At 40.4% G+C, this 22,964-nt stretch overlaps 1 protein-coding gene across 1 annotated transcript in view; it reads right to left on the bottom strand.

The window, feature by feature from the left end:
* spata6 (spermatogenesis associated 6) overlaps positions 1-22,964 on the bottom strand; it is a 34,512-nt gene that overhangs the window by 5,017 nt on the left and 6,531 nt on the right. Inside the window, exons 5-10 of the mRNA XM_042334925.1 lie at positions 21,563-21,687; positions 15,413-15,493; positions 10,734-11,175; positions 9,885-10,037; positions 7,671-7,717; positions 6,389-6,570 (exon numbers count right to left, since the gene is read on the bottom strand). Coding sequence (XP_042190859.1) covers positions 6,389-6,570; positions 7,671-7,717; positions 9,885-10,037; positions 10,734-11,175; positions 15,413-15,493; positions 21,563-21,687 — 1,030 coding nt within the window. The remainder of the gene's footprint in view (positions 1-6,388; positions 6,571-7,670; positions 7,718-9,884; positions 10,038-10,733; positions 11,176-15,412; positions 15,494-21,562; positions 21,688-22,964) is intronic.

Genomic DNA, 22,964 nt, shown 5'->3' with positions numbered 1-22,964 from the left:
CTTAAATGAAAATATAGTTTACAAGCTGGTTAGCAGCCTAACACTTTTTGAGTATTTGGAACATTGTTTGCTTCACTCTTTAGCCACCTAGGTTATGAGAAATGTGTTGGTTCTTATCCTTCAGCTTTGGGAAAAGAAATGGAGGCTTACTTGCCAACGATAAAACGGGATTTTCCCTCCCCCAACCCAAGGCACTTAGTTTTTTGTGTGAGCATCTTTCACTGACTGTCCCATAGGATGTGTTGCCAGGGTACTGCAACGGAATCTCAATGAAAACACCACTAATACAAAACCAGCAGGAAGATACACAATAATCAGTAGATTCAGTTCCTGGATTTGAGGAACATACAAACCAAGACACACAGAAACAACTTTTCACTAGAAGCAGGTGACAACGGTTTTACAATAATATGTACAGTACTGTACTAATCAGACCCCTTGTTACCCAATTGTTGTGTGGAAAGCCCTAGGGATGTTGTGGATAAAAATCCCTGATGTCCAAAGGTTCTCCCAAGTCCTAAGATTTTTAGAATAATGTAAAGGGAACTCTCTTCCCTCACACACAACATTTTGTCTGTCTAACTTCTTGCAGTGAACAGGACTTCACTTTAAACATTCCATCTTCCTCTGTTATTTAAATGTTATGACAGTATAGCTATGTGCCAATCCTATCCACTAGTCTGTGCTGTTGTATAAAGCAAGTCAACTACAATTCTGTTTCGTGCAACAGCTCAGCCTCTCAAAGTCAGCATGACATTCAGATTAGACCAGTCCATAGATGTGCACAACATGCCTTCAAATATCTTAAGCTGCAATTCCACTCAAAGCTTTCAAAACTTTCATTCTCTTCAAACTGGTTTTAAATGCCTTTGGCACGATTTTTGGGGGGGAGTATTGTGTGATGGATTTGTAGCGTTTGCTCAGTAGTAATAACTTGTTTTTTCTTACCCTAACCCACAATCAGGAATAAATAACAATCTCTTTTAAATACAGTATGTGAAGTTTGCCGATAAATTGAGCTGTTTAGAGTCCACCACACGCTGTCAATGTGGATACCATCAAATTTGGAACAAGAACACAGGTTCCTCTGATTTGCATCAAATTTCCTGTGGACACCTTCACCGGGTTAACTGTGTTACATAACCTGGGCCAATAGAAAAGTACAGCTGCAATTTTCCCCACAGAATCCGCTACAAACGCAGTGTGCTCAGCCCCGCTACACACCTGTACACATAGAGTGCTCAGCCCCACTACACACCTGTACACAGTGTACTCAGCCCCACTACACACCTGTACACACACTGTGCTCAGCCCCACTACACACCTGTATACATAGTGTGCTCAACCCCACTACACACCTGTACACACACTGTGCTCAGCCCCGCTACACACCTGTACACAGTGTGCTCAGCCCCGCTACACACCTGTACACAGTGTACTCAGCCCCACTACACACCTGTACACACACTGTGCTCAGCCCCACTACACACCTGTACACAGTGTGCTCAACCCCACTACACACCTGTACACAGTGTGCTCAGCCCCGCTACACACCTGTACACAGTGTACTCAGCCCCACTACACACCTGTACACACACTGTGCTCAGCCCCACTACACACCTGTACACAGTGTGCTCAGCTCCGCTACACACCTGTACACAGTGTGCTCAACCCCACTACACACCTGTACACAGTGTGCTCAGCCCCGCTACACACCTGTACACAGTGTGCTCAGCCCCACTACACACCTGTACACACACTGTGCTCAGCACCGCTACACACCTGCACACACAGTGTGCTCAGCACCGCTACACACCTGTACACACAGTGTGCTCAGCCCCACTACACACCTGTACACAGAGTGTGCTCAGCCCCACTACACACCTGCACACACAGGGTGCTCAGCCCCACTACACACCTGTACACAAACTGTGCTCAGCACCGCTACACACCTGCACACACAGTGTGCTCAGCCCCACTACACACCTGTACACAGAGTGTGCTCAGCCCCACTACACACCTGCACACACACTGTGCTCAGCACCGCTACACACCTGTACACAGTGTGCTCAGCCCCACTACACACCTGCACACACAGTGTGCTCAGCCCCACTACACACCTGTACACACACTGTGCTCAGCACCGCTACACACCTGCACACACACTGTGCTCAGCACCGCTACACACCTGTACACAGTGTGCTCAGCCCCACTACACACCTGTACACACACTGTGCTCAGCCCCACTACACACCTGCACACACAGTGTGCTCAGCACCGCTACACACCTGTACACAGTGTACTCAGCCCCACTACACACCTGTACACAGTGTGCTCAGCACCGCTACACACCTGTACACACACTGTGCTCAGCACCGCTACACACCTGCACACACAGTGTGCTCAGCCCCACTACACACCTGTACACACAGTGTGCTCAGCCCCACTACACACAGTGTGCTCAGCCCCACTACACACCTGCACACACAGTGTGCTCAGCCCCACTACAAACCTGTACACACAGTGTGCTCAGCCCCACTACACACCTGCACACACAGTGTGCTCAGCCCCGCTACACACACTGTGCTCAGCCCCCTTGGGGCAAACATTTCTGCACTTTTCTATTGACCAGCTCATTAGGGGATCAAAGATCCAACACAGCAATATCCTCCCCAAATTGTTTTGGGTTTCAGCGGGTTTTAGAGCCTTTCACCTGGGAGACCAGAGTGTTAAACTAGTCACAATCAATTTCAGCATTCAATTCAGTTCAATTCTCAGTTAGCAGAAATGCAAAATACAAAGTTGCTAAATACTGCATCAAATTGTCAGTTTCACTCAGAGAGTCTGGTGTGAAAGAGCACCTTATGTACGAAATGTGGTGTTTTCTAAGGTTGAGGTTATGGCAGTGTAGAGGGTGCTACCTGGAATGTAATCCATCCTACACATGCAAACAGAAAATGTTTTTTCTCCTTGTACTGATACACCTGCCAAGCATAATATTTTTAAACAAGCATTTCAAGCTGAACTCTAACCTGTTCTGAACATTGAATAGTATTTCTCATGAGCTACAGGAGACAACTAGCTCCATGTTGCCAAAGAAGAATCTTAACAAGTCCCTCATCAAACAAGACAGATTTGGGCATGTGGAAATTTATTTTCAGTAATTATCAGTACCTCTGAGTACACTGATCATATCATGGCAGATATTAGGGAAAGATAACAAAAGTCATACCCCAATAGTGTGAATAAATGGAATCAAAATCAGCAATGATAAGTCATTAACCTGCCCAAGAAAATAGATACTTCTCTCCAAGCTAACTTATATTGTGGTCATGGCGTCAAAACATATTATTCAGGAGGCAAAAGATGTTTCACACTGCAGAGGGGAAAATGAAGCGGTTATGGATTGTGGTTTTAGCAATAATTTTCATTTATCTTCCAGTGACAAATACTGGTATTTTTAATTGGTTATTGATAAATATCAGCTCATGTCCTAGAGAAACATTGTGCAATGACCAAGGAAGACAGGTCAATCAAAAGATTCCCTGGATTCATTTGGCCAATGCCAGCATCAGCCTAAACCCTACACACACTGACCCACAAAAACTGCAAATCAATAACAATTTCTAGCAAAAGAAATGTAATTTCAAAATGTATGATCATGTAATCAATATGAGAGCTGTGGAACAGGTCACACATCAATTTAAAAAAGAATGATATTTGTGGCCCATGGAATGAGAATCCTACATTGCATTCTTTCACTGACAAACGGGAGGCTTTGTATTCCTCACTTTTCTTATTTTACAGCTATTTAGATTATAGTCAAATGTTTATCGTTTAATTGTAGATTTTTGGAAATCAACAGATTTAACATACATTCCTTTAGTTGGTATAACCAATGGTTATTGGGACAGAGCTCAAATTTAACTACCTGACAACAGGCACACCAGCTTGATTCTGGTCAATGCCCAAATTGAGCAAACTGATTGATGGCTGGAATTTTAAAGCAGCTGGAAATGTTCATACTAATGAAAGGCTCAGAGGAGACCTTATCATGGAATCTTACAGCACAGAAAGAGTCCATTCGGCCCATCGTTTCTGTGCCGGCTCTTTTAAAAGAGTTTCCAATTCAATCCCACTCCCCCGTTTTCTCCCCAGAGCCCTGCAAACTTGTCCTCCCCAAATAATTATCTACTTCCCTCTTAAAAGTTGTTATCGAATCGGCTTCTACCACTCTTTCAGGCAATGCATTCCAGATCCCAACAACTTGCTGTGTGAATTTTTTTTGAAAACTTCTATTAAGTCTCCTCTTCACTTACTCTGCTCCAAGGAGAATAATCCCGGCTTCTCCAGTCTCTCCTGATAACTGAAGTCCCTCATTCCTGGTACCATCCTGGTAAACCTCCTTTGCACCCTCTCCAATGCCTTGACATCCTTCCTAAAGTGTGGGGCCCAGAACTAAACACAGTCTCTAACTGAGGCCTAACCAGTGTTTTATATAAAGGTTCATCATAATTTCCTGACTTGTGTATTCTATGCCCTTATTTATAAAGCCCAGTATCCCAGATGCTTTTTTAACAGCTGTATCTACCTGTCCGGCCACCTTCAAAGATTTACTTATATGAACCCCCAGGTCTCTCTGTACCATCAGCTTTTATTGCCTCTCCTCATTCTTCCTCACAAAATGCATCACGTCACATTTCTCCACATTAAACTGCCACGTGTCTGCCCATTTTCCCAGTCTGTCCATGTCCTCTTGCAGTTTGCTATTATCCTCCTCACTGTTTATTACTTCTCCATCTTAGTATCATCTGCAAACTTGGAAATTGCCTCCCTATACCCAAGTCCAGGTCATTTATATAGATCATAAACAGCAGTGGTCCCAATACTGATCCCTGGGAGACACCACTGCACATTTCTCTCCAGTCAGAAAAACAACCGTTCACCACCACTCTCTGCTTTCTGTCTCCCAGAAACTGCTGCCACTGTCGCTTTAATACTGTGGACTTCTATTTTGCTGACAAGTTTCTTATGTGGCACTTTATCAAACGTCTTTTGAAAATCTATATAAACTACATCAACTGCTCATTAGCTGTTTTACCTGCCAATCCTTCTTTCCAGTCCACCTTGGCTAGGTCCCTTTTTAACTCATGAAATTAGCCTCTTCCAATTTAGTATCTTCACCTTTGATTGTTCCTTATCTCTTTCCATAAGTACTCTAAACTTAATAGTGTTGTGATCACCGTTGTCCAGATGCTCTCCTACTGGAACCTGCTCCATTTGATCCACTTCATCCCCAGAATGAGATCCAGCACTGCTCCCTTCCTCGTTGGGTTGGAAACATACTGATCCAGAAAGTTATCCTGCACACGTTTCAGAAATCCTTCCCCTTCCTTGCCCTTTACACTGTTATTTTGCCAGTTTGTATGGAAGAATAGATAAACTAAACTGTAATAATATGTTTAATGCAATACACAAATCCAGAAAAAAACAGGACATGTGCTCAAGTTTAGGAGAAGGCAAAGTTCAATTTTAATTATTTTGTGCATGGAGTTGACTACACAGAATGACCACAGGATCTCAAGAGTGGTTCAGATGAAGACCTTTTGATCTCCTTCCAGAACACACATCCATTCTACTATCCTCTCATCTCAGCAACAAGCCTTGCGTTTCTTGAACGGGCGGAATGCCGACAGGCAATCAGGGCCCGATAGGGTCGATGAGCAGAGGTACACACCAATGAGAAGAGAATTAGAAAAATAATGACATGTTTTTTTAAAAAATATTAGTCTCACAATTGGATTTTTTAAATAAACAAAAAATTAAGATAATTACAGTAAAGTACAAAAATAATATTGTTTAAAAAAATCCTGTTAACTTGTAGAATATTTAGATTCAACATCAAAGCCTGATAACATCACTGGGAACGAGCATCAAGGAGTTACTGAGGCAATCAATACAAGAGGCTGGCTCTACCTACACAACTGAAATGGCAAAATCGCAAAAGCACTCTGGGTTAATAGCTGCACTTATTGATATTAATCTGGCTCCCTCCCACTACAGATCTTGGTAAATGCTCCAAGCCACTTTTGTTGATGAGGTTATGAATACTCCCAACATGGGGGAAGGGGAGATGATATTGAATTGTTCAGTCTAAGTGGGTTTCTGCAGTTGCTCACTTCAAATGGCGGAAAAGAGACAGAGATTGAAATATTTGTAGCAATATCACCTCGGATGACAAGGAAAGTGTTTAGGGAAAAACATCAGGTTTTCCTTCAAATTTATCCCCCAAAATTAAATGAAAATGAGATGCAATGAATACATTAATTTGAATCAAATGTCACTGTAGCTAAAATACATTTGGCAGTGAAAAGATTAAAAAGAAAACCTTTCTCGAAGAGATGAGGTGTTCAACAGAGAGCTTTGTTTCTGGATAGATGATGGTGCAGAATGGACCATTCGAGACCTAGAGGAAGGAACGAGTCTGCCAGCTGTTTGTGACATGATGTACTCATCGCTGTCATCAAAACAACCATCTCGAAGACCTTTCCCTGGAGGAGGCTTCATAACCTAGAAGATAATACAATGGCTGTAATAAACCATCACTAAAAATACACAACGGAAGCTTTGATCTTGGACAATTACATTCTTTGGTAGGAAATGATTTTGAAATGAAGGCTGCTCTAACTGTTCATGCTTTCTAAACCTGAGAAACTGCACTAAAACAGCAGCACTATTCTGCTCCGATCAAAGTGAAACAATAATCACATTTCCAATGCACAAAGTACAATCATTCCAAGCTTGTTTTACTAGTTTTGGAAATGTGAATAGGAGTGCAGTATTGCAAAGAGCAGTGCGAAACAAGTTTTGGAAACCAAAAATTTGAATGTCATGTGCTCAGTGACAATATTTCCAAAGAGATTCACAACTCACTCACTTTCCCTAACATTCCCTAACGGTGACAAACTGCTTGAAATTTGTTTGTGCTTGTAAAAACAAAGAGCAGCAATAGACATAATGCCTAATCCATCAGACCTCTTGTATACTTGTTAAAAGAGGCTGACTCAAGGTTAACGGGGTACCATGACCTTGAATACTAGTAAAACATTTTTGAATGTTTTTGACAATGCTCTGTAAACAAACCCTCAAGAAGCACTAAAATAAGTTAATGTCACTACACTTAATAATCTCTGTGAATCCTGACGTGGCTGTAGCGATTGACTTTCACATTTACACATTTCACATTCACATTTTCATGGAAGAGACTATCATCACCAGGGTGGCCTTTCCTTGAGAACCTTTTACTCACAGAAAAGGTCATAGAACAGGGACAAAGGACAAAGATGGCAAATTTACACATTATAGGTGGATCATAGCAAATTAAAATAATGGGATGTCATATATGGCGATTTCTGACAGGATTCTTTAATAAAGAAACTTGAAGTATGTTACACGGCATCAGAGAAACACCTGCTGATATGGATTCTTACAATATGCCATAAAGCCACTTACTGGAAGGGATCCCATTAGAATTTGCCACATATTAGACCCCAGTATAATTAAAGGATGTAATTTCACTGTTGCAGTTAGTTAATACACCATGACACTAATAATTAAATCTACAATTTTAAAAGACCAGATTTAATGTAATAATAATATAATCAAAATACTTTTAGTGAACTCCTCTTGGGTCTGTAACTGCCCCGAAGTGAAGGATCTGGAAAAATATAAATGCAGACATAACGTACATCATACCTCTTGTATATCTGTTAAAAGGATGTACAACCCACGTAGGGATAATAGGCTACCATTATCTTGAATAATAGCAAAATTACAAACAGTAAAATAAGACTACTATTCACTTGAAGGCAATGCATTGAAATCTAAGTATTTTATCTACTTCCATTAAGGTTGATCACCACAATGCACCATTCCTCAGCTTGGGATGTGGGCAGACAAACTGTGTCCAGATTCTGCCCAAACCACTCTATTTACAGCTTCTGGTAAGTAGATGAAAGTATTCCATGCTGATCCACTATTGGATTTCCTGCTGTGTCCCTTTGAAGAGAGCCTGGCCTGTAATTGCTATCTGTGTGTGTGAACCTGCCACTCGGCCTCACAGCTCATTGGTTCAAGCCCAGCCATAACACTGATAAAAATGACTGTCCTCAGGCCATTCAGGAAAAAGAACAAACAAAACGATAGAGGTGTTTAGAATGATGAGGGGTTTTGATAGATCAGACAGGAAGAAATTATTTCTACTGGTCAGTGACTAGAGGGCATCAGTTTAAGATAATTACCAAAGGTGCAAAGGGAGAGATTAGGAGGATTTTATTTAACACATCACACACACGCGCAGTGTAGAATTTTCTGAAGGATCAGTGGTCAAAGTGGAATCGAAACCAGCTTTTAAGGGCAAGCTAGATAGACATCTAAAAAGGAAGTCTTTGCAGAGGTATAGGAGATAAGGCATGTAAATGGGACTGAATGCATTGCTTTTTCAAAGGGTTAGCACAGACACGATGGGCCAAATGGCCTTCTTCTGTGCTGCAAAGCTCTAAATTCTTTTAAATGGATTATACTTTGTATTGTACTTATTTTTTTTCCTCCCAACTTTGAACTCTGTTTCCCCAGAGTTAATTTTGACATTTATGCTATATTTAAGGCCTGTATCTATGGCATTTCTTTTCAGAATGAACCATTCTCGTTCCCTTCCATGTAGATCTTTGTTGGAACATGTACTGGAATTAACCTAGATTCCTGCAACACTTACATCTTATGATTATTACTCTTCATTATGAACTGCCATCTTACCCACGGTATGCTCCCTGTGACAACTAGCTATTTTTAACCCTTGATCGTGCACCACCAATAAGTTATCTAGTCAGGCACTAGGGCCTATTTGGGCTGCCAAATATTGACCTAATTTTCACTTTACTCTTTGACCCAGTTGGTCCAGAGATACAACCTCTACGATGTTTAGTCTCCTGACTATCTAAAAACAAAGCCTTTGCTACTAGATTTTGCCTATTGACAGAAAGTCATTTGGGTCCCAGTGAGGTAAAATAGGAAGATGGAGGAGTCCAAAACAAATATTTCTTTATCCAGAAGATAAGTAATAACTGGAACAGAGTCACCAGGAAGGGAGGTTGAGAAACAGCTATATGCTATAATAGGAGGAAGGTAATGTGGAAGGTAATCTGCAAGGATGCTAACAAACCTCTTGTGATGAGATTGTATTATTTAAACTTACTCAATACATGTAATGAAAGGTAAAGTGATATTAAAATATTAAATGTCAAAGAAGAAATTAGAAGAAGCAAAGATGGGAACAACAACAACTTGCACTTATATAGCACCCAGCATGCAGAATAGCTCCTCAGAGTGTTTAAAACATTGAATTAATTAAATATTTTATATTTAAAATTGTGATTCTATACTATATTTTAGTAGTATGAGATATTAGTATATTTATTAGTATAAAATAATGATAATCCTTACATCTGATATAGCACCTTATCATGTCAAAAGCTCTTTGAAGTAGGGGACTTTAGGTGAAGATGATTATTATAATAAGACTATTCGAGATCTAAACAGCGGTAGGTTTCAAAGAAAAGAAATAAGTAGAAATTATATTTAGTGATTGCCACACCAACATGGAACCACTCATACAGTACCTTCAAAATGCTCCTAAAATATCTCTATTCATGTCTAAACTTAGGACATTGTGTCATGTAAGTTTTTTAAAATTACAATTGAGTTTAGAATACAGGTTCTGACTGGCATTCTAGATCCCAATAATTCAAGATGGATTCAAGATGGTGACAGTTAACTAAGAAATAAAACCACTGATTACACTGTGTAAAGGTGATGTTTAGCTGTACCATCATATAGTCGAGAGCCTGGAGACCAACTGTTCTGAACGCTGGGCTTACAAGAAAATGAAGATGAGAAAACATGTAGATCATCTTTTGGTGAAACCTTGTGATTAACCTGAAAAAGATAAATAAACTGAAGATTTTTACACATCCCACAGACTTTTTTTAAAAAAAGAAAATGCATGTATCATTTACAATCAAAACCAGCCAATATAATTGACCTTTAATATTGGGATTCAATGCACGGCAAGGTCTAAGTTGATCCAGCTAAATTATTCAGAATGACAAAGGGTCCAAAAACTAAGTAAGATTATTCAAAGTATTCCACACAATGATTAACAAAGGTTAGAAATAAATGAATGGGGAAGGCTATTGAAACAAATTGCATAAATGATTCAATAATCAACTAGATGTATTCAGAGAAAGGAAATGGTGAATTTAGTGAGAATAAGGAAACTTGGAGTTGGGATCTGCCACAAAGAATAGGCTTGATGAGATAAAGGGCTTTCCTACTTTTAAAGCAACAACATTGCTCTATGGGCACTTCATTATAAACTGACTTCAATCAAAAGGTGGACCATGCACCAGACCAGATGCCTGGTGTGCATTTTTGCTGAGTTTATCAGAAATTAATCTGTTGTTTACAGATTTAAGAAAAATCTAATTATTTTAAAGGAAGGCTATTTAAAATAAAAGCCTTTAGCAACCCGCCATTTATGTAGAATTGTTTTGATTTATTTGCAGACTTTTTTCTAACACTGTCTTTATATTCATGCCAATTATTTTACCACATTGAACTAGACTGTTAAAACCTAAATTTAGAAATTCAAGGCTTTAATATTAGGATCACTGAACAGTATGACCAGACAAAGAAGTCTTCATTTCTGTGGTTATTGAAAAGGCTTGATGTGTTGGCCAATAAAAGAAGAAAACAATTTCCCAAGGCTAGACAATGGGTTAAAGTAAGTATTAATTCTCCAATATGATTTTGGTGCAGGGATATACATACATGTCTTACTACAAATGGAGGTTTGTTATCAATTTCTGTTTTAAATTCAAAAGGCCCTAAGTTCAGGTGTCCCAATCTTTGCTTGGCATCTTCCGAGAGCTCGGCCATCCGTCTTCTCGTGTACGGTGATGGAGATCGTAGCTGCGATGCTGCTGTAGGCTGCTTGTACTTTATTTCTTTATTGTACTTGCTGGTACATCCCCCTGCGAGGAAGGGTTTCCTCTTTGACATTTCTGTAGTGGATTTTCTGAGTGGAGAGACTTGTGATTCTAAGGTTATATCTTGCTTCTAAAGAAGAAGAATTGTAAAGAAAGTTCAATGTAATGACATTTTTAACTAAATTGGAAGAAAGGTTCACAAACCCACTGTGAAGTTATTAATTATAACAGAATCTTTGTATTTTACTGAACAATGATTTTAAGACAGGTAATTTTTTTTGAACACAGCCATTTTATATTTCCACGGAAAAATCAAGACATATCACAGAGCCAGACAAAATGTAATTTTAGACAGCAATAATCTTCTTCCTCCAGGCTAGGCAAAACAGTGAAATTGTTAATTGCATTTGAAAGGAGTCACTGTATAATTTAATAATAACATTACATGCCTGGAAAAAATGAAAATAAATATCAGGAAAATGCTACCACATTTCACTTCAAAGAACACAGACATAAACCTGACGGCAGTCAATTTTATTGAAACTAAACCGCAAATCAACAGGATACGTTATAAATAGGCAGTTGCACCATCAGTGCAAGTACACTTTGGTAATAATTTGTGGAGCTGTCATGCTTAGTCATTCATGTTTGGTGCACAGTAACAACAGCACAGCACCTGGAACAAACTCAATTTCTAAAATAGAATTTTCAGAAAAAAAGTTGTTAGTATCAGACTGCTTTGTAAATATTGTATTTTGGCTTAGATAAACAGAATAGGGTTCCTGGTGTTTTAAAACGAAAAATACACAGCATGTTGTGGCAGAAAGCCACAGTGAGGCCTAATTTATACTGATCACTTAGAAGTACCAATCGTTTTCGCTAAATCTTTCTAATGGGATTTTTGGGTGGATTATGTGTAATGGGATTATCTTGAACTGTGTCTGCCATTGTGTACTTTAAACCAGTTACCTTCTTCTGGTCTACCACCAAAGATTTGTCCTTGGCAAGCGAGTTTCCTTTCAAATTTTCTGTCAAGGGTTCGTCATTATTCAACTTTTTTTTCCCTCTCCTGCAACTTCAGTGTGGTGTGCCCGGGGATCTATTTTCTCTCCCACTTTGCTCCTTCCCCACATCAATGACATTTCTTCACTTTTCTTTCAACACTATTCCAGGCAATTGCTATGATTCTTGTTGATATTCACCAACTTCCTTCAACTCACACCTCCATTACTTTTACTCCCCCTCACTGCAAACTGTCTGAATCATTAAACCTTGACCATACTCATAGAATCATAGAATCGTACAGCACAAAAAGAGGCCATTCGGCCCATCAACAACAACAACAAGATTCCATTTATAGAGCGCCTTTCACGTCGGGAGGACGTCCCAAGGCGCTGGACAGTTGGGTCAGGACCCGAGCAGGGGGGAGATGGTCAGGGTGAGGGGAGGGAAGGGAGGGAACGAGGGGGGGGTAGAGAGTCAAGAGGGGAGCTCGGTCAAAGAGGGGAGGCCCGGTCAAAGAGAAAGGTCTTGAGACCGGCCTTGAAGGAGGAAAGGGAGGAGACGGCGAAGGCACTGGGGGATGGAGTTCCAGAGCCAGAGCCTCGGGGCTGAGAGGCTGAAGGTCCGGCCACCGATGGTAGGGCGGTTGGGGTGGTGGAGCAGACCGGAGCCAGAGGAACGGAGGGTACGGGCAGGTAGGTAGGGGGATAGTAGGTCGGAGAGGTAGGAGGGAGCAAGACCGTGAATGGCCTTGTAGGTGAGGATGAGGATCTTGAATTCGATCCTCTGGGGGATGGGGAGCCAGTGGAGGCGAGCGAGGGCGAGGGTGGGAGTGATGTGGTCCCGAAGCCTGGTGCGGGACAGTACACGAGCTGCAGAGTTTTGAATGACCTGCAGTGTGGAGGGAGGTGCCGGGAAGGCCGGCGAGGAGAGAGTTCCTGTAGTCCAGCCTTGAGGTGATAAAGGCGTGGACCAGAGTTTCAGCCGCGTGAGGGGTGAGGTAGTGCCGTAGTCTGGTGATGTTTCGGAGGTGATGGAAGGCGGTGCCAGTTGTGGCGCGGATATGAGGAAGAAAGGACAGCTCAGGGTCGAACAAAACACCGAGTTTCCTGACTGACTTTGAGAGGTGGAGAGTGCAGCCTTGGATGCTGATGATGTCAGCGCCATCGGGTCTGTGCCGGCTCTTTGAGAAGAGCAATGTAATGTCAATCCCACTCCCCAGCCCTTTCCCCATAACCCTGCAAACCCGTCCTCCTCAAATACCCGTCCACCGCGTTTTAAAAGTAGTTATTGAATTGGTCTCGACCGCCCTTTCAGGCAATGCGTTCCAGATTCGAACAACTCGCTGTGTGAAAAAATGTCTTCTCACCTCCCCTCGGCTTCTTTTAAAGACTATTTTAAATCTGTGTCCTCGAGTCACCGACACACCCACCAATGGGAACAGTTTTTCACTTTCTAACCTATCAAATCCCCTCATGATTTTGAAGGCCTCTATTAGGTCCTCGTCACCTTCTCTGCTCCAATGAGAATAATCCTCACCTCTCCAGCCTTTCCTCATCATCACGGTCCCTCATTCCTGGTCCCATCCTCGTAAATCTCCTCTGTACCCTTTCCAATGCCTTAACATCCTTCCTATAGTGCGGTGCCCAGAACTGGGCGCAGTATTCCAACTGAGGCCTAACCAGTGTTTTATATCGGTTAATCATAACCTCCTGACTCTTGTACTCTATGCCCCTATTTATAAAGCCCAGTATCCCATATGCCCTTTTTACAGCTTTATCTACCTGTCCTGACACCTTCAAGGATTCATTTACCTGCATTTACCTACCAGGTAGAGAAATGCATTACCTCGCATTTCTCCACATTGAATCTCATCTGCCGTGTGTCGCCCATTTTACCATCTGTCTATGTCTTCCTGCAGTTGGCTGCTATCCTTCTCACTGTTTACCACACTACCTAACTTTGTGTCGTCCGCAAACTTGGAAATGGTACTTGCTATACCAAGTCCAGATCATTTATGTATATTAAGAAGAGCAGTGGTCCTAATACCGATCCCTGGGGGACACCACTGTACACTTCCCTCCAGTCAGAAAAGCAGCCGTTCAAATTGGGCAATGATAATCGAGTTTTCTTCAAAGAAAGTTTCAAGTAGTTTCAAGTTTCTTGCAAGTGTAACCACAGGCTAGCAACTCTTATCTTTGATTAAGAGCGCATCCTTTTTCGACGATTAACATTCTGTTCCTCAGTGTCGCCTCAACATCAGGTGAACCTCTCACATCTCCTCATTGCTAAAGCAATCCAAAAGGCTCAGCTTCCTCTTGTACATCAAACATTTTATTCTCCCTCAACAACTTTTATCTTTCTATGAAGCCCATATCTGTTCGATAGTAAGGCTCCTTTTAATACCTTCTAGGACAGGGTACAGGAAAAAAGCTAGTCTGCTGATAGTTCAATATAGGCGTTTGCCTATGTAACAATCACTACATTTGACAAAAAAGTAACTTATTGAGAATTTTCAATCTGCTTGCAATATTAAATCCAATCATTAACTCCGTTTCGCCCTTAAACAATCCATAGGATTTCAAAACCTAACCTCAAGATTTTTTTCTCGATTTATTTTATTTCTCTGCTACCCTTTTCAACCTTAGTGAGTACTGCATGGTGGCCCTCAGCCTGCAGATTTGACATGGAAGATATGGTGGGGTTGCTGTTACATGGTCCATGCATTGGGCAAAGGTACCAGCTCCTGTTTACTACGCATTGATCAGTGCTGAGGTTACAAGTAAGGGCAGAATTGGGCTCCATCATGACATCTCCCATGTTTAAATACCTAACTGATATTGACAGTCCAGGCTCAATTGCAAAGAGTGGTTACGTAAGGGCTATTAGTTCTAATGGAAACTAGTATCAGTCACCGCTTTCTCCTCCCTCCCCCAAATAGGACAAGGGAAAGCAGAAGGAAGTTGGCAAGAATCACCAGATCAGTTTCCAGAGGTCAAGTACACCACTGCTCTGTGGTCAATTACACCACTGCTGTGGCACATGACAAACAAATACAAACAGACCCCAGCAACAACTGAGATTCTCCATAGGGAGAGTCAGCAAGGGCTGCTTGGTTTATATTGTGAACTGAACTTATTAATTGTTCTTATTCATTATATTTAAGCTTGCTCTTAAAATAAAAGTACATAAACTGTTATTCTACAGGCTTAGTTGCGAATAAAAAAAGTCAGTTTTCAGGCAAAAACATACACACAATGAGTGTCAAACATATGATGAATTTTAACTGCAGCAATGGATGCAATGTAACTCGATCAATGTAATCTACTGGTCCTACAATTACAATCAATAGATGCAATGCTCACCTCATCTTCTATTTCAATTTGGTTTAGAGGACATTCTTTAATGATTGAAGTTGTAGAAAATTCCAATCTGGGAGCAATACCCTGAAGAAACAGCAAATTATATCAAGCACTAGGACATGTCTTGCTCACACACAGACAGAAAATAAGAGCCCATACGATTCTCAGAACTTTAATTATTCATTGTAACTTTTACAAATACAAACCACAGCAAATTATATAAACTATACAATCTAAATAGAAATGGCAGCAAGTGAATATGTTCAACTGCTTTTTTTTCACACTATTTTCAGCTATGAGTTATCCTGGGCAAAATCTTTCTATTACAGAATATGAAATAAATATTAAACCTTTATCCTCTACACCCAAATTATTCTTCTATAAACTGGCATCAACACAGACACAATAAATTAAATGACCTCTTTCTCTGCTATAAATTGTCTAAGATTCGATTTCACCTTAAATAACAAATCTACAATCACATGATAGGACATAACTTTCTACTTCAAACACATTTCGCCCACAAATATATAGTCAATTCACTTTACAGCATATTCTGTGAAGCGCTTTGAGACTCTAGAAGACGTGAAAAGCACTATATCAAATGCAAGGATTATTATTATTAGTATGACTATCTTTTTCCACCAGAAAAACTCACTGTTGCAGATAGTTTTCACAATAGGCAAGAAGTTTTAAAAATGGGGTCAATGAAAATAAATGTCAAAATATTTAAGAATCCTCTAAGCGGCTCTTGCTAGGTTTAAAAACACTTCTTTTTTCCCTCCAGCAATTAATGAGGATAACTGGAAGCGGCAGAACTAATATGAACTCTGGGGTGGATGAACCATTCACATTTTGAGTAATTCAATTACAATGTATTATTTTGCTGAAAATAAGATGTAATTTATTGAAAAGTTCTGTGCCAAGTGTAATTATATAGACAGCCTCAGCTCAATTTCCCTCGTATGATATTAACCACATATTCTCTATATTCCTAATTTAATCACACTACAGACACGTCATGTATACTTGATTAGGAGGATAAATGATGAACTGTCTCCATGCCATGTTGCCAAAAAAAGACTTTACTGAAAAGCTTATCAACAAAAAACTCTACACACATGTCCAAATTGGCTATACAAGAAAGTACTCAAAGTAAACAAGATAGTTCCATATATTTTAAGGAGATTAAAAGCTGATTAATTAAGAAAAGAAATTACATATTGATAATGTTTCAGTTGTACTACAAATCAGTTGTAATCTGCAGTTTAACAAAGAATAACTAACAACTCAAAATAAGACACAGTCAGGTGCTCAGTAATAACCAACCCTTAGTTGCATCACCTTCAAAGAATTCTGTGTTGATGAAAGAGAGGGATTACAGTGCTGGGAAAATAATATTTTTCTACTAGCCCCTTGGACAACAATTGAGCATTGCTTTGACAAAGCTCTTATATAGAATCAACAGTGGATTGATTCTGGAAGTTAATGCTTTTCTTCCAACTGCCACTAGATCCTTGATACACAACAATTTATTAATATTCCATATATGACCAAATAATGATGTTGATTTTGTGTTAGATAAATTTATAAAATTTGAAGGGTGATAATAGAACTTTTTAAATATAAATTTCTAAAGTTTTTAGTAAATTATAAAAATATAAGCTTTAAAAGCCCTGTCAGGTAAGGTATAGTGGGCAGATGACATTAGGGCTATAATAATAATAATAATCCCTGCATTTGATATAGCGCTTTTCACGTCTTCTCGATGTCTCAAAGCGCTTCACAGAATATACTGTAAAGTGAATTGACTGTATATTTGTGGGCGAACGCGGCGGCCAATTGCGCACAGCAATGTCCCACAAACAGTCGTGGATTGAAAATGACCAATTTATTATTGTTTTGTTTTGGAGGGACTATTATTAGGCTCTGTGTGGAGTAAGGAAACTTGCCCAAGGTTTCACCCTGCCGCGAATTAAACCCAGGTGTCTCGCTTGCAAAGCGAGTGCTCTGACCACTGAGCTACAGGACTCCACAATTCAATTTACTGTGTGCTACGCTCTACTTCAAGTCTAATTTCAGCTCACAACTTACAGCACCAACATAACTCCAGTTCCTTCTTACAACAAATGCTGTGCCTGAGTGAGATTGCTGAATTACTGCCAATCCTCGCTGAATCAAAAGGACGTTTTATGCTATTGACTCAAGCCCATTGGGAACGGAGTTCAGACTACCCAGTGGCAGGGTGACTGGCAGACAGGCAGAGCCATAATTACAACCTTCTTCTCACAGGCTAAGGGCAACAATCAGCAAGAATTCTTCCTATCTCTCGATTAGATAGAGATTTTATGTGGAAATGAATCTATATACTGCATGATTTTTTTCTTAAAATCTAAGCCTATTAAAGTAAAAACATGTGGATTAAATGCGGTGATTATTGCCTTCCTGAAAAGTGCAATAATCTGTACCTGTTTCATAACATTTGCACGAATATTTCCATAAAGAACTTGACATAAAAGCAGAAACTTAGGTTTCGCCAGTTTGAAAAAAAACTAAGAACCAGGAAATGGGGAACTGCCCATAAAAAGCCTGCTTCCCAGCTGACTTGTAAGAAATCTCTTCCCGAGAGGAAAGACATATGCACCCAATTTACACACCACTAGTCTGACAGCCATGTTACTTTACTCAGATTACGATCTGACAATTTCCTAAATGTAATAATAATAATCCTTGCATTTGACATAGCGCTTTTCACATCTTCTAGCCATCTCAAAGGGCATCACAGAATAGACAGTCACAGTCTTAAAATTAAGGGTCAGCCTTTTAGAACAGAGTTGAGGAAACATTTCTTCACTCAGAGGGTAGTGAATTTATGGAATTCACTCCCCCAGAAGGCTGTAGATGTCAGTCCTTCAACATCTTCAAGGCTGAGACTAATAGATTTTTAAAACACAAACGGATTAGGGGATATGGGGATAGGGCAGGTAATTAGAGTTAGGTCTGAAGATCAGCCATAATCTTATCAAATGGCGGGGCAGGTTCGAGGGGCTGAATGGACTACTCCTGCTCCTAATTCTTACGTTCTTATGTTCTTATGAATTGGGTGTATATTTGTGGGCGAAACACGGCAGCCAATTGCTCACAGCAGTGTCCCACAAACAGTCAGGGATTGAAGTGACTAATTTTATTATTTTTTTTGAAGGATTATTATCAGGCGTGTGGAGTAAAGAAACTTGCCCAAGGTTTCACCCTGCCGGGAATCAAACCTTGGTGTCTCGCTTGAGAGGTGAGTGCTCTAACCACTGAACTACAGGATTCCACAGGACTCTAAATGTAGCAGTTTCATTCAAACATTGGTGCCTGTCAAAATCTAAAACTAAACCAAATTATTGCAGAGCTGCTATTAGGCTCACTGATGCTCTACCAATTAATTTTTAAAAAGTAATCATTAAATTGATCATCCAAGTACCTGAAAGGTTATCCCTAAATTTGTCCATAGAGGATTCAATAATGTAAATGACCCAGACTGTAATGAATTTCTCCAGAACATCAAACAACACAGAATTTTTATGATTTAAAAATAGAACCTGTAAAATTGGCTTCAGCTTCTATAAATTTCTCCACGTTGATTATTGTCCAGAGCCATGTTTTAGTGCAGTTATGCTGTGTTAACAGTGAACGGTTCTAATTCATTAAACATTTTGGCCTGTATTGCTGCCTCGGCTGGCATCAGTCACGTTTCTCTAATTAGGTAATATTGGTACCTATCAATGTCTATTCAAGATCCTCATCCTCACCTACAAGGCCATTCACGGCCTTGCTCCCTCCTACCTCTCCAACCTACTATCCCCCTACCTACCTGCCCGTACCCTCCGTTCCTCTGGCTCCGGTCTGCTCCACGTCCCCCGCCCCAACCGCCCTACTATCGGTGGTCGGGCCTTCAGCCTCTCAGCCCCGAGGCTCTGGAACTCCATCCCCCAGTGCCTTCGCCGCTTCCTCCCTCTCCTCCTTCAAGGCCGGTCTCAAAACCTTTCTCTTTGACCTTCAGCCTTCAGCTCCCCTCTCGACTCTCCACCCCCTCCTCGCTCCCTCCCTTCCCTCCCCTCACCCTGACCATTTCCCCCCTCCTCTCTCCCTCCCTTCCCTCCCCTCACCCTGACCATTTCCCCCCTGCTCGGGTCATGACCCAACTGTGCAGCGCCTTGGGACGTCCTCCTGACGTGAAAGGCGCTCTATAAATGGAATCTTGTTGTTGTCTTGTTGTTGTATTGAGAGCAAATAGGATTCATAGAGTGAAATATTGAGTATTACCTTCAACTCCTCAAATTACTGAGGTCACAAATATCAATACTATCATGCTGGGATTGTGATTATATCAATGCTGATATAAGCACTTTATATATTGTTAAAATATCCCAAACTATTTTCTAACATTTTGAAACAGATCGCCTACATGTATTTACCTATGTTCACTTCAGCAATATGTTCGTAATGTGCACTGAATAATCTCTCAAAACAACCATCAGTAATTTCATGCTTAGACAATAGCTAAAATGATTTCTAACAAGAACAGCTTATGTCTGTATTTTTTTAAAAATCCTAGTTGGAAGCAGTGTAAATATCAACCTTAAAAACCCAAAACATTCTAAAAAAAAAGCATCGAAAAGCCCCTCATTTACTTTATATAAAATGACTGTGTTTGTTTCCACGTATTGCTCAGATTTCACTTCAGCAGTGGCCGAGTTCTATTGACTGCTCATTTTTGCTCGGGAAGAAAACTGCTGGAAGCTAAATTTACCCGATGTAAAATTTTGCCATAACTCTGGACTGTTTGCAGAATTTATATTAGCAATTTCAAGGAGCCAATCAGTCATATGGACAAGCATCAGGCCAGAATTGAAATCTGTTACATCGTTAGTCATGGTTTACGAGCTATATGGAGTCTCTCCGACTGAGATTTTCCTATCATTCTGTCTATACTACTCACAATTTGTGCTTTTGTTCAGCTACTCGCCCAGAACCCAAAAAAAATGCTGACGGTGTGATTCAAGCGCAGAACGGTATATATGTATATATCAATGAAAGAAGATGTGCGTGTCTGTGCTTTCTGATTTGCCTCCTAACCACATGAGCGTTAGTGTTGGCCATGGTCACAATGGACCTCTGTTTTCTGGGGCTACAGTTTGATTGGCTCATTTTAAAATGAGTGACATTGGCCATGTATCTATATTAATTAAAATAATTATGTTCAAGGATTTGATTTGGGGTCCACGTTGTTGAACACGTGGTTAGCAGCAGGAAAGAAGGTCAAAAGCAACAGCACTGAATTGGTCCCTAATATGGATCACACAATTTGCAACTGTTTGTCATATGATAATACTGACGTTCAGTCAGCCATTTCCACACAACCTTTTTTACTGAGTTTGAAAATTGGAATAACCAACTGAAGTTTTCATTTATTGCCCACCAGATGCCCTTGTAGTTTATATTCAAATATATCAATTCTAAAACTTGTGAGTTCAGGGATAAACAGCAGCATTTCAGGAAATTCCATTAAAACTGAAGAACGTAAAGCAAAACTAAGGGAAATTTACTCTGTTTTTTTAGTCCAGCCTTCTGGTAAAGTACACTAATCTTACATAATAATAATAATCCTTGCATTTGATATAGCGCTTTTCACGTCTTCTCAACGTCCCAAAGCGCTTCACAGAATATACTGTAAAGTGAATTGACTGTATATTTGTGGGCGAACGTGGCAGCCAATTGTGCACAGCAATGTCCCACAAACAGTCATGGATTAAAAATGACCAATTTATTATTGTTTTGTTTTTTTGGAGGGATTATTATTAGGTGTGTGGAGTAAGGAAACTTGCCCGAGGTTTCGCCCTCTGCCTGGAATTGAACTCAGGTCTCTCACTTGCAAAGCGAGTGCTCTAACCACTGAGCTACAGGACTCCACATCTAACCTGACTAGGTAGTACTTGCAGGCAGTATTGCATAGAAAACTGAAAAATGTCATTCTCCCCTTTTCCATCACTGAACTCCTTCTGAACAAGTTTTGTTCAAGAGAAAATGTATTCATTCTTTATAATTGATGTTCATGTAAAACTTGTTTATGTACTGAATTGTAAGTATGCATTAATACTCACTTACAGGGAAATTAATAGACCGCTTCATTAACAGCTCCCTGTCTGAGCCAGTATAGGTTGGAGTCAGTCTCGGCCCCGGATAAAGAAAGTCCCTTGTGTTCTCCTCATGGACAGCTAGCGTTTCACCTGCTACAAAAATAGGACAAAAAGTGAAACAATTTTCAAAGAGTTAATTGAAATACACAAAATTTTATATACTAGACTTATACTGGCAAGTTACCAGAATTTACTAACTCACCAGTATAAGTCTAGTTGCTGTAATAAACTTTAAAAATTAACCTATGCATGCATGAAATACAGTAAGTTTTTTTAATATGAACTTGAATAAAGTGAAACCCTCCGAGACGCTATTCTAACTTAATGGTGGTACATAAATGCAATTTTTTGTTGTTTCTGAATAGGGAAAGGAGATAATTATTTTCTCTTTGAAGATTCTGTATTTGTTTTCCTTATTTCTAAGGCTTTTATTTCAGATCTTTAAGAATGAGGGATCTCTGTGCACTTCAGTCAAAAACAACAGGATAGCAACACAATAATAATAACAACAACACAATACTGCTGCTGTATTTCTAGTTGTGGAAAGCACTCCCTAATGACTAGATAGTATAATTCACACATTATTTGGTATTCTATCCAGTGTAGTTGCATATGCACATCTAATTGCAGGAAGTGCCAATGCATATTCTTACATCTTACATGCACAGTGCACACCAAGTAATGTCAGGTGACCCAACAATCCAGAAGTCGTCCTTATTTTACTCAATTATTATAACACAGGTCTGAGATATTGAACCCTGACAATCGTGCTAGAATGGTGTTACCATGAAAACAAGTCAAAATAAGGTGGAGGGAGGAAGAAGAGGGTAACAACAACAACAACAACCTGCAAATATATAGCACCCTTCATGCAGTGTACCATCCTGGAGCGCTTGAGAGTGAGTGAGTCTGAGCCTGAGGGAAAGGGAGGAGGGTGATGACCGTCAGCACGATCAAAAAGGAAGGTCTTTAAGCCAGATTTGAAAGCGGTGAAGAAGGCGGCAAGGCGGAGGGATTGAGGGAGAGTTTCGGGGCCTAGTGGCTGAAGGCACAGCAACCGATGGGGGAGCGGAGGGCAAGAGGGAAAAACAGGAGTGGTGTAGAGTTGGGTAAGCAGGTCGGAGAGGAAGGGAGGTGCAAGGGCATGAAGGGATTTGAAAACCAATGAGAAGAATGTTGAAATTGATCCATTCAGTATCTGGGAGCCATGGGAGCCTGGAAAAGACTGGTGTAATGGGGTACAGAGTTTTGTGTGGGTGAGAATCCAGGCAGCGGAGTTTGGGGTTAATTGAATTTTGTAAGAGGGTAAGAGGGTGGAGATAAGTGGCATCATCCTGGTGTTGTACTGAGGCCAAGGAGATATTCCAGGT

Source organism: Callorhinchus milii, unplaced genomic scaffold (genome assembly GCF_018977255.1).
Source record: "Callorhinchus milii isolate IMCB2004 unplaced genomic scaffold, IMCB_Cmil_1.0 Scaffold5, whole genome shotgun sequence".
Lineage (NCBI taxonomy): Eukaryota > Metazoa > Chordata > Chondrichthyes > Chimaeriformes > Callorhinchidae > Callorhinchus > Callorhinchus milii.
Note: the sequence above shows the minus strand (reverse complement) of the source record. Positions and strands in the feature narration are given on the sequence as shown.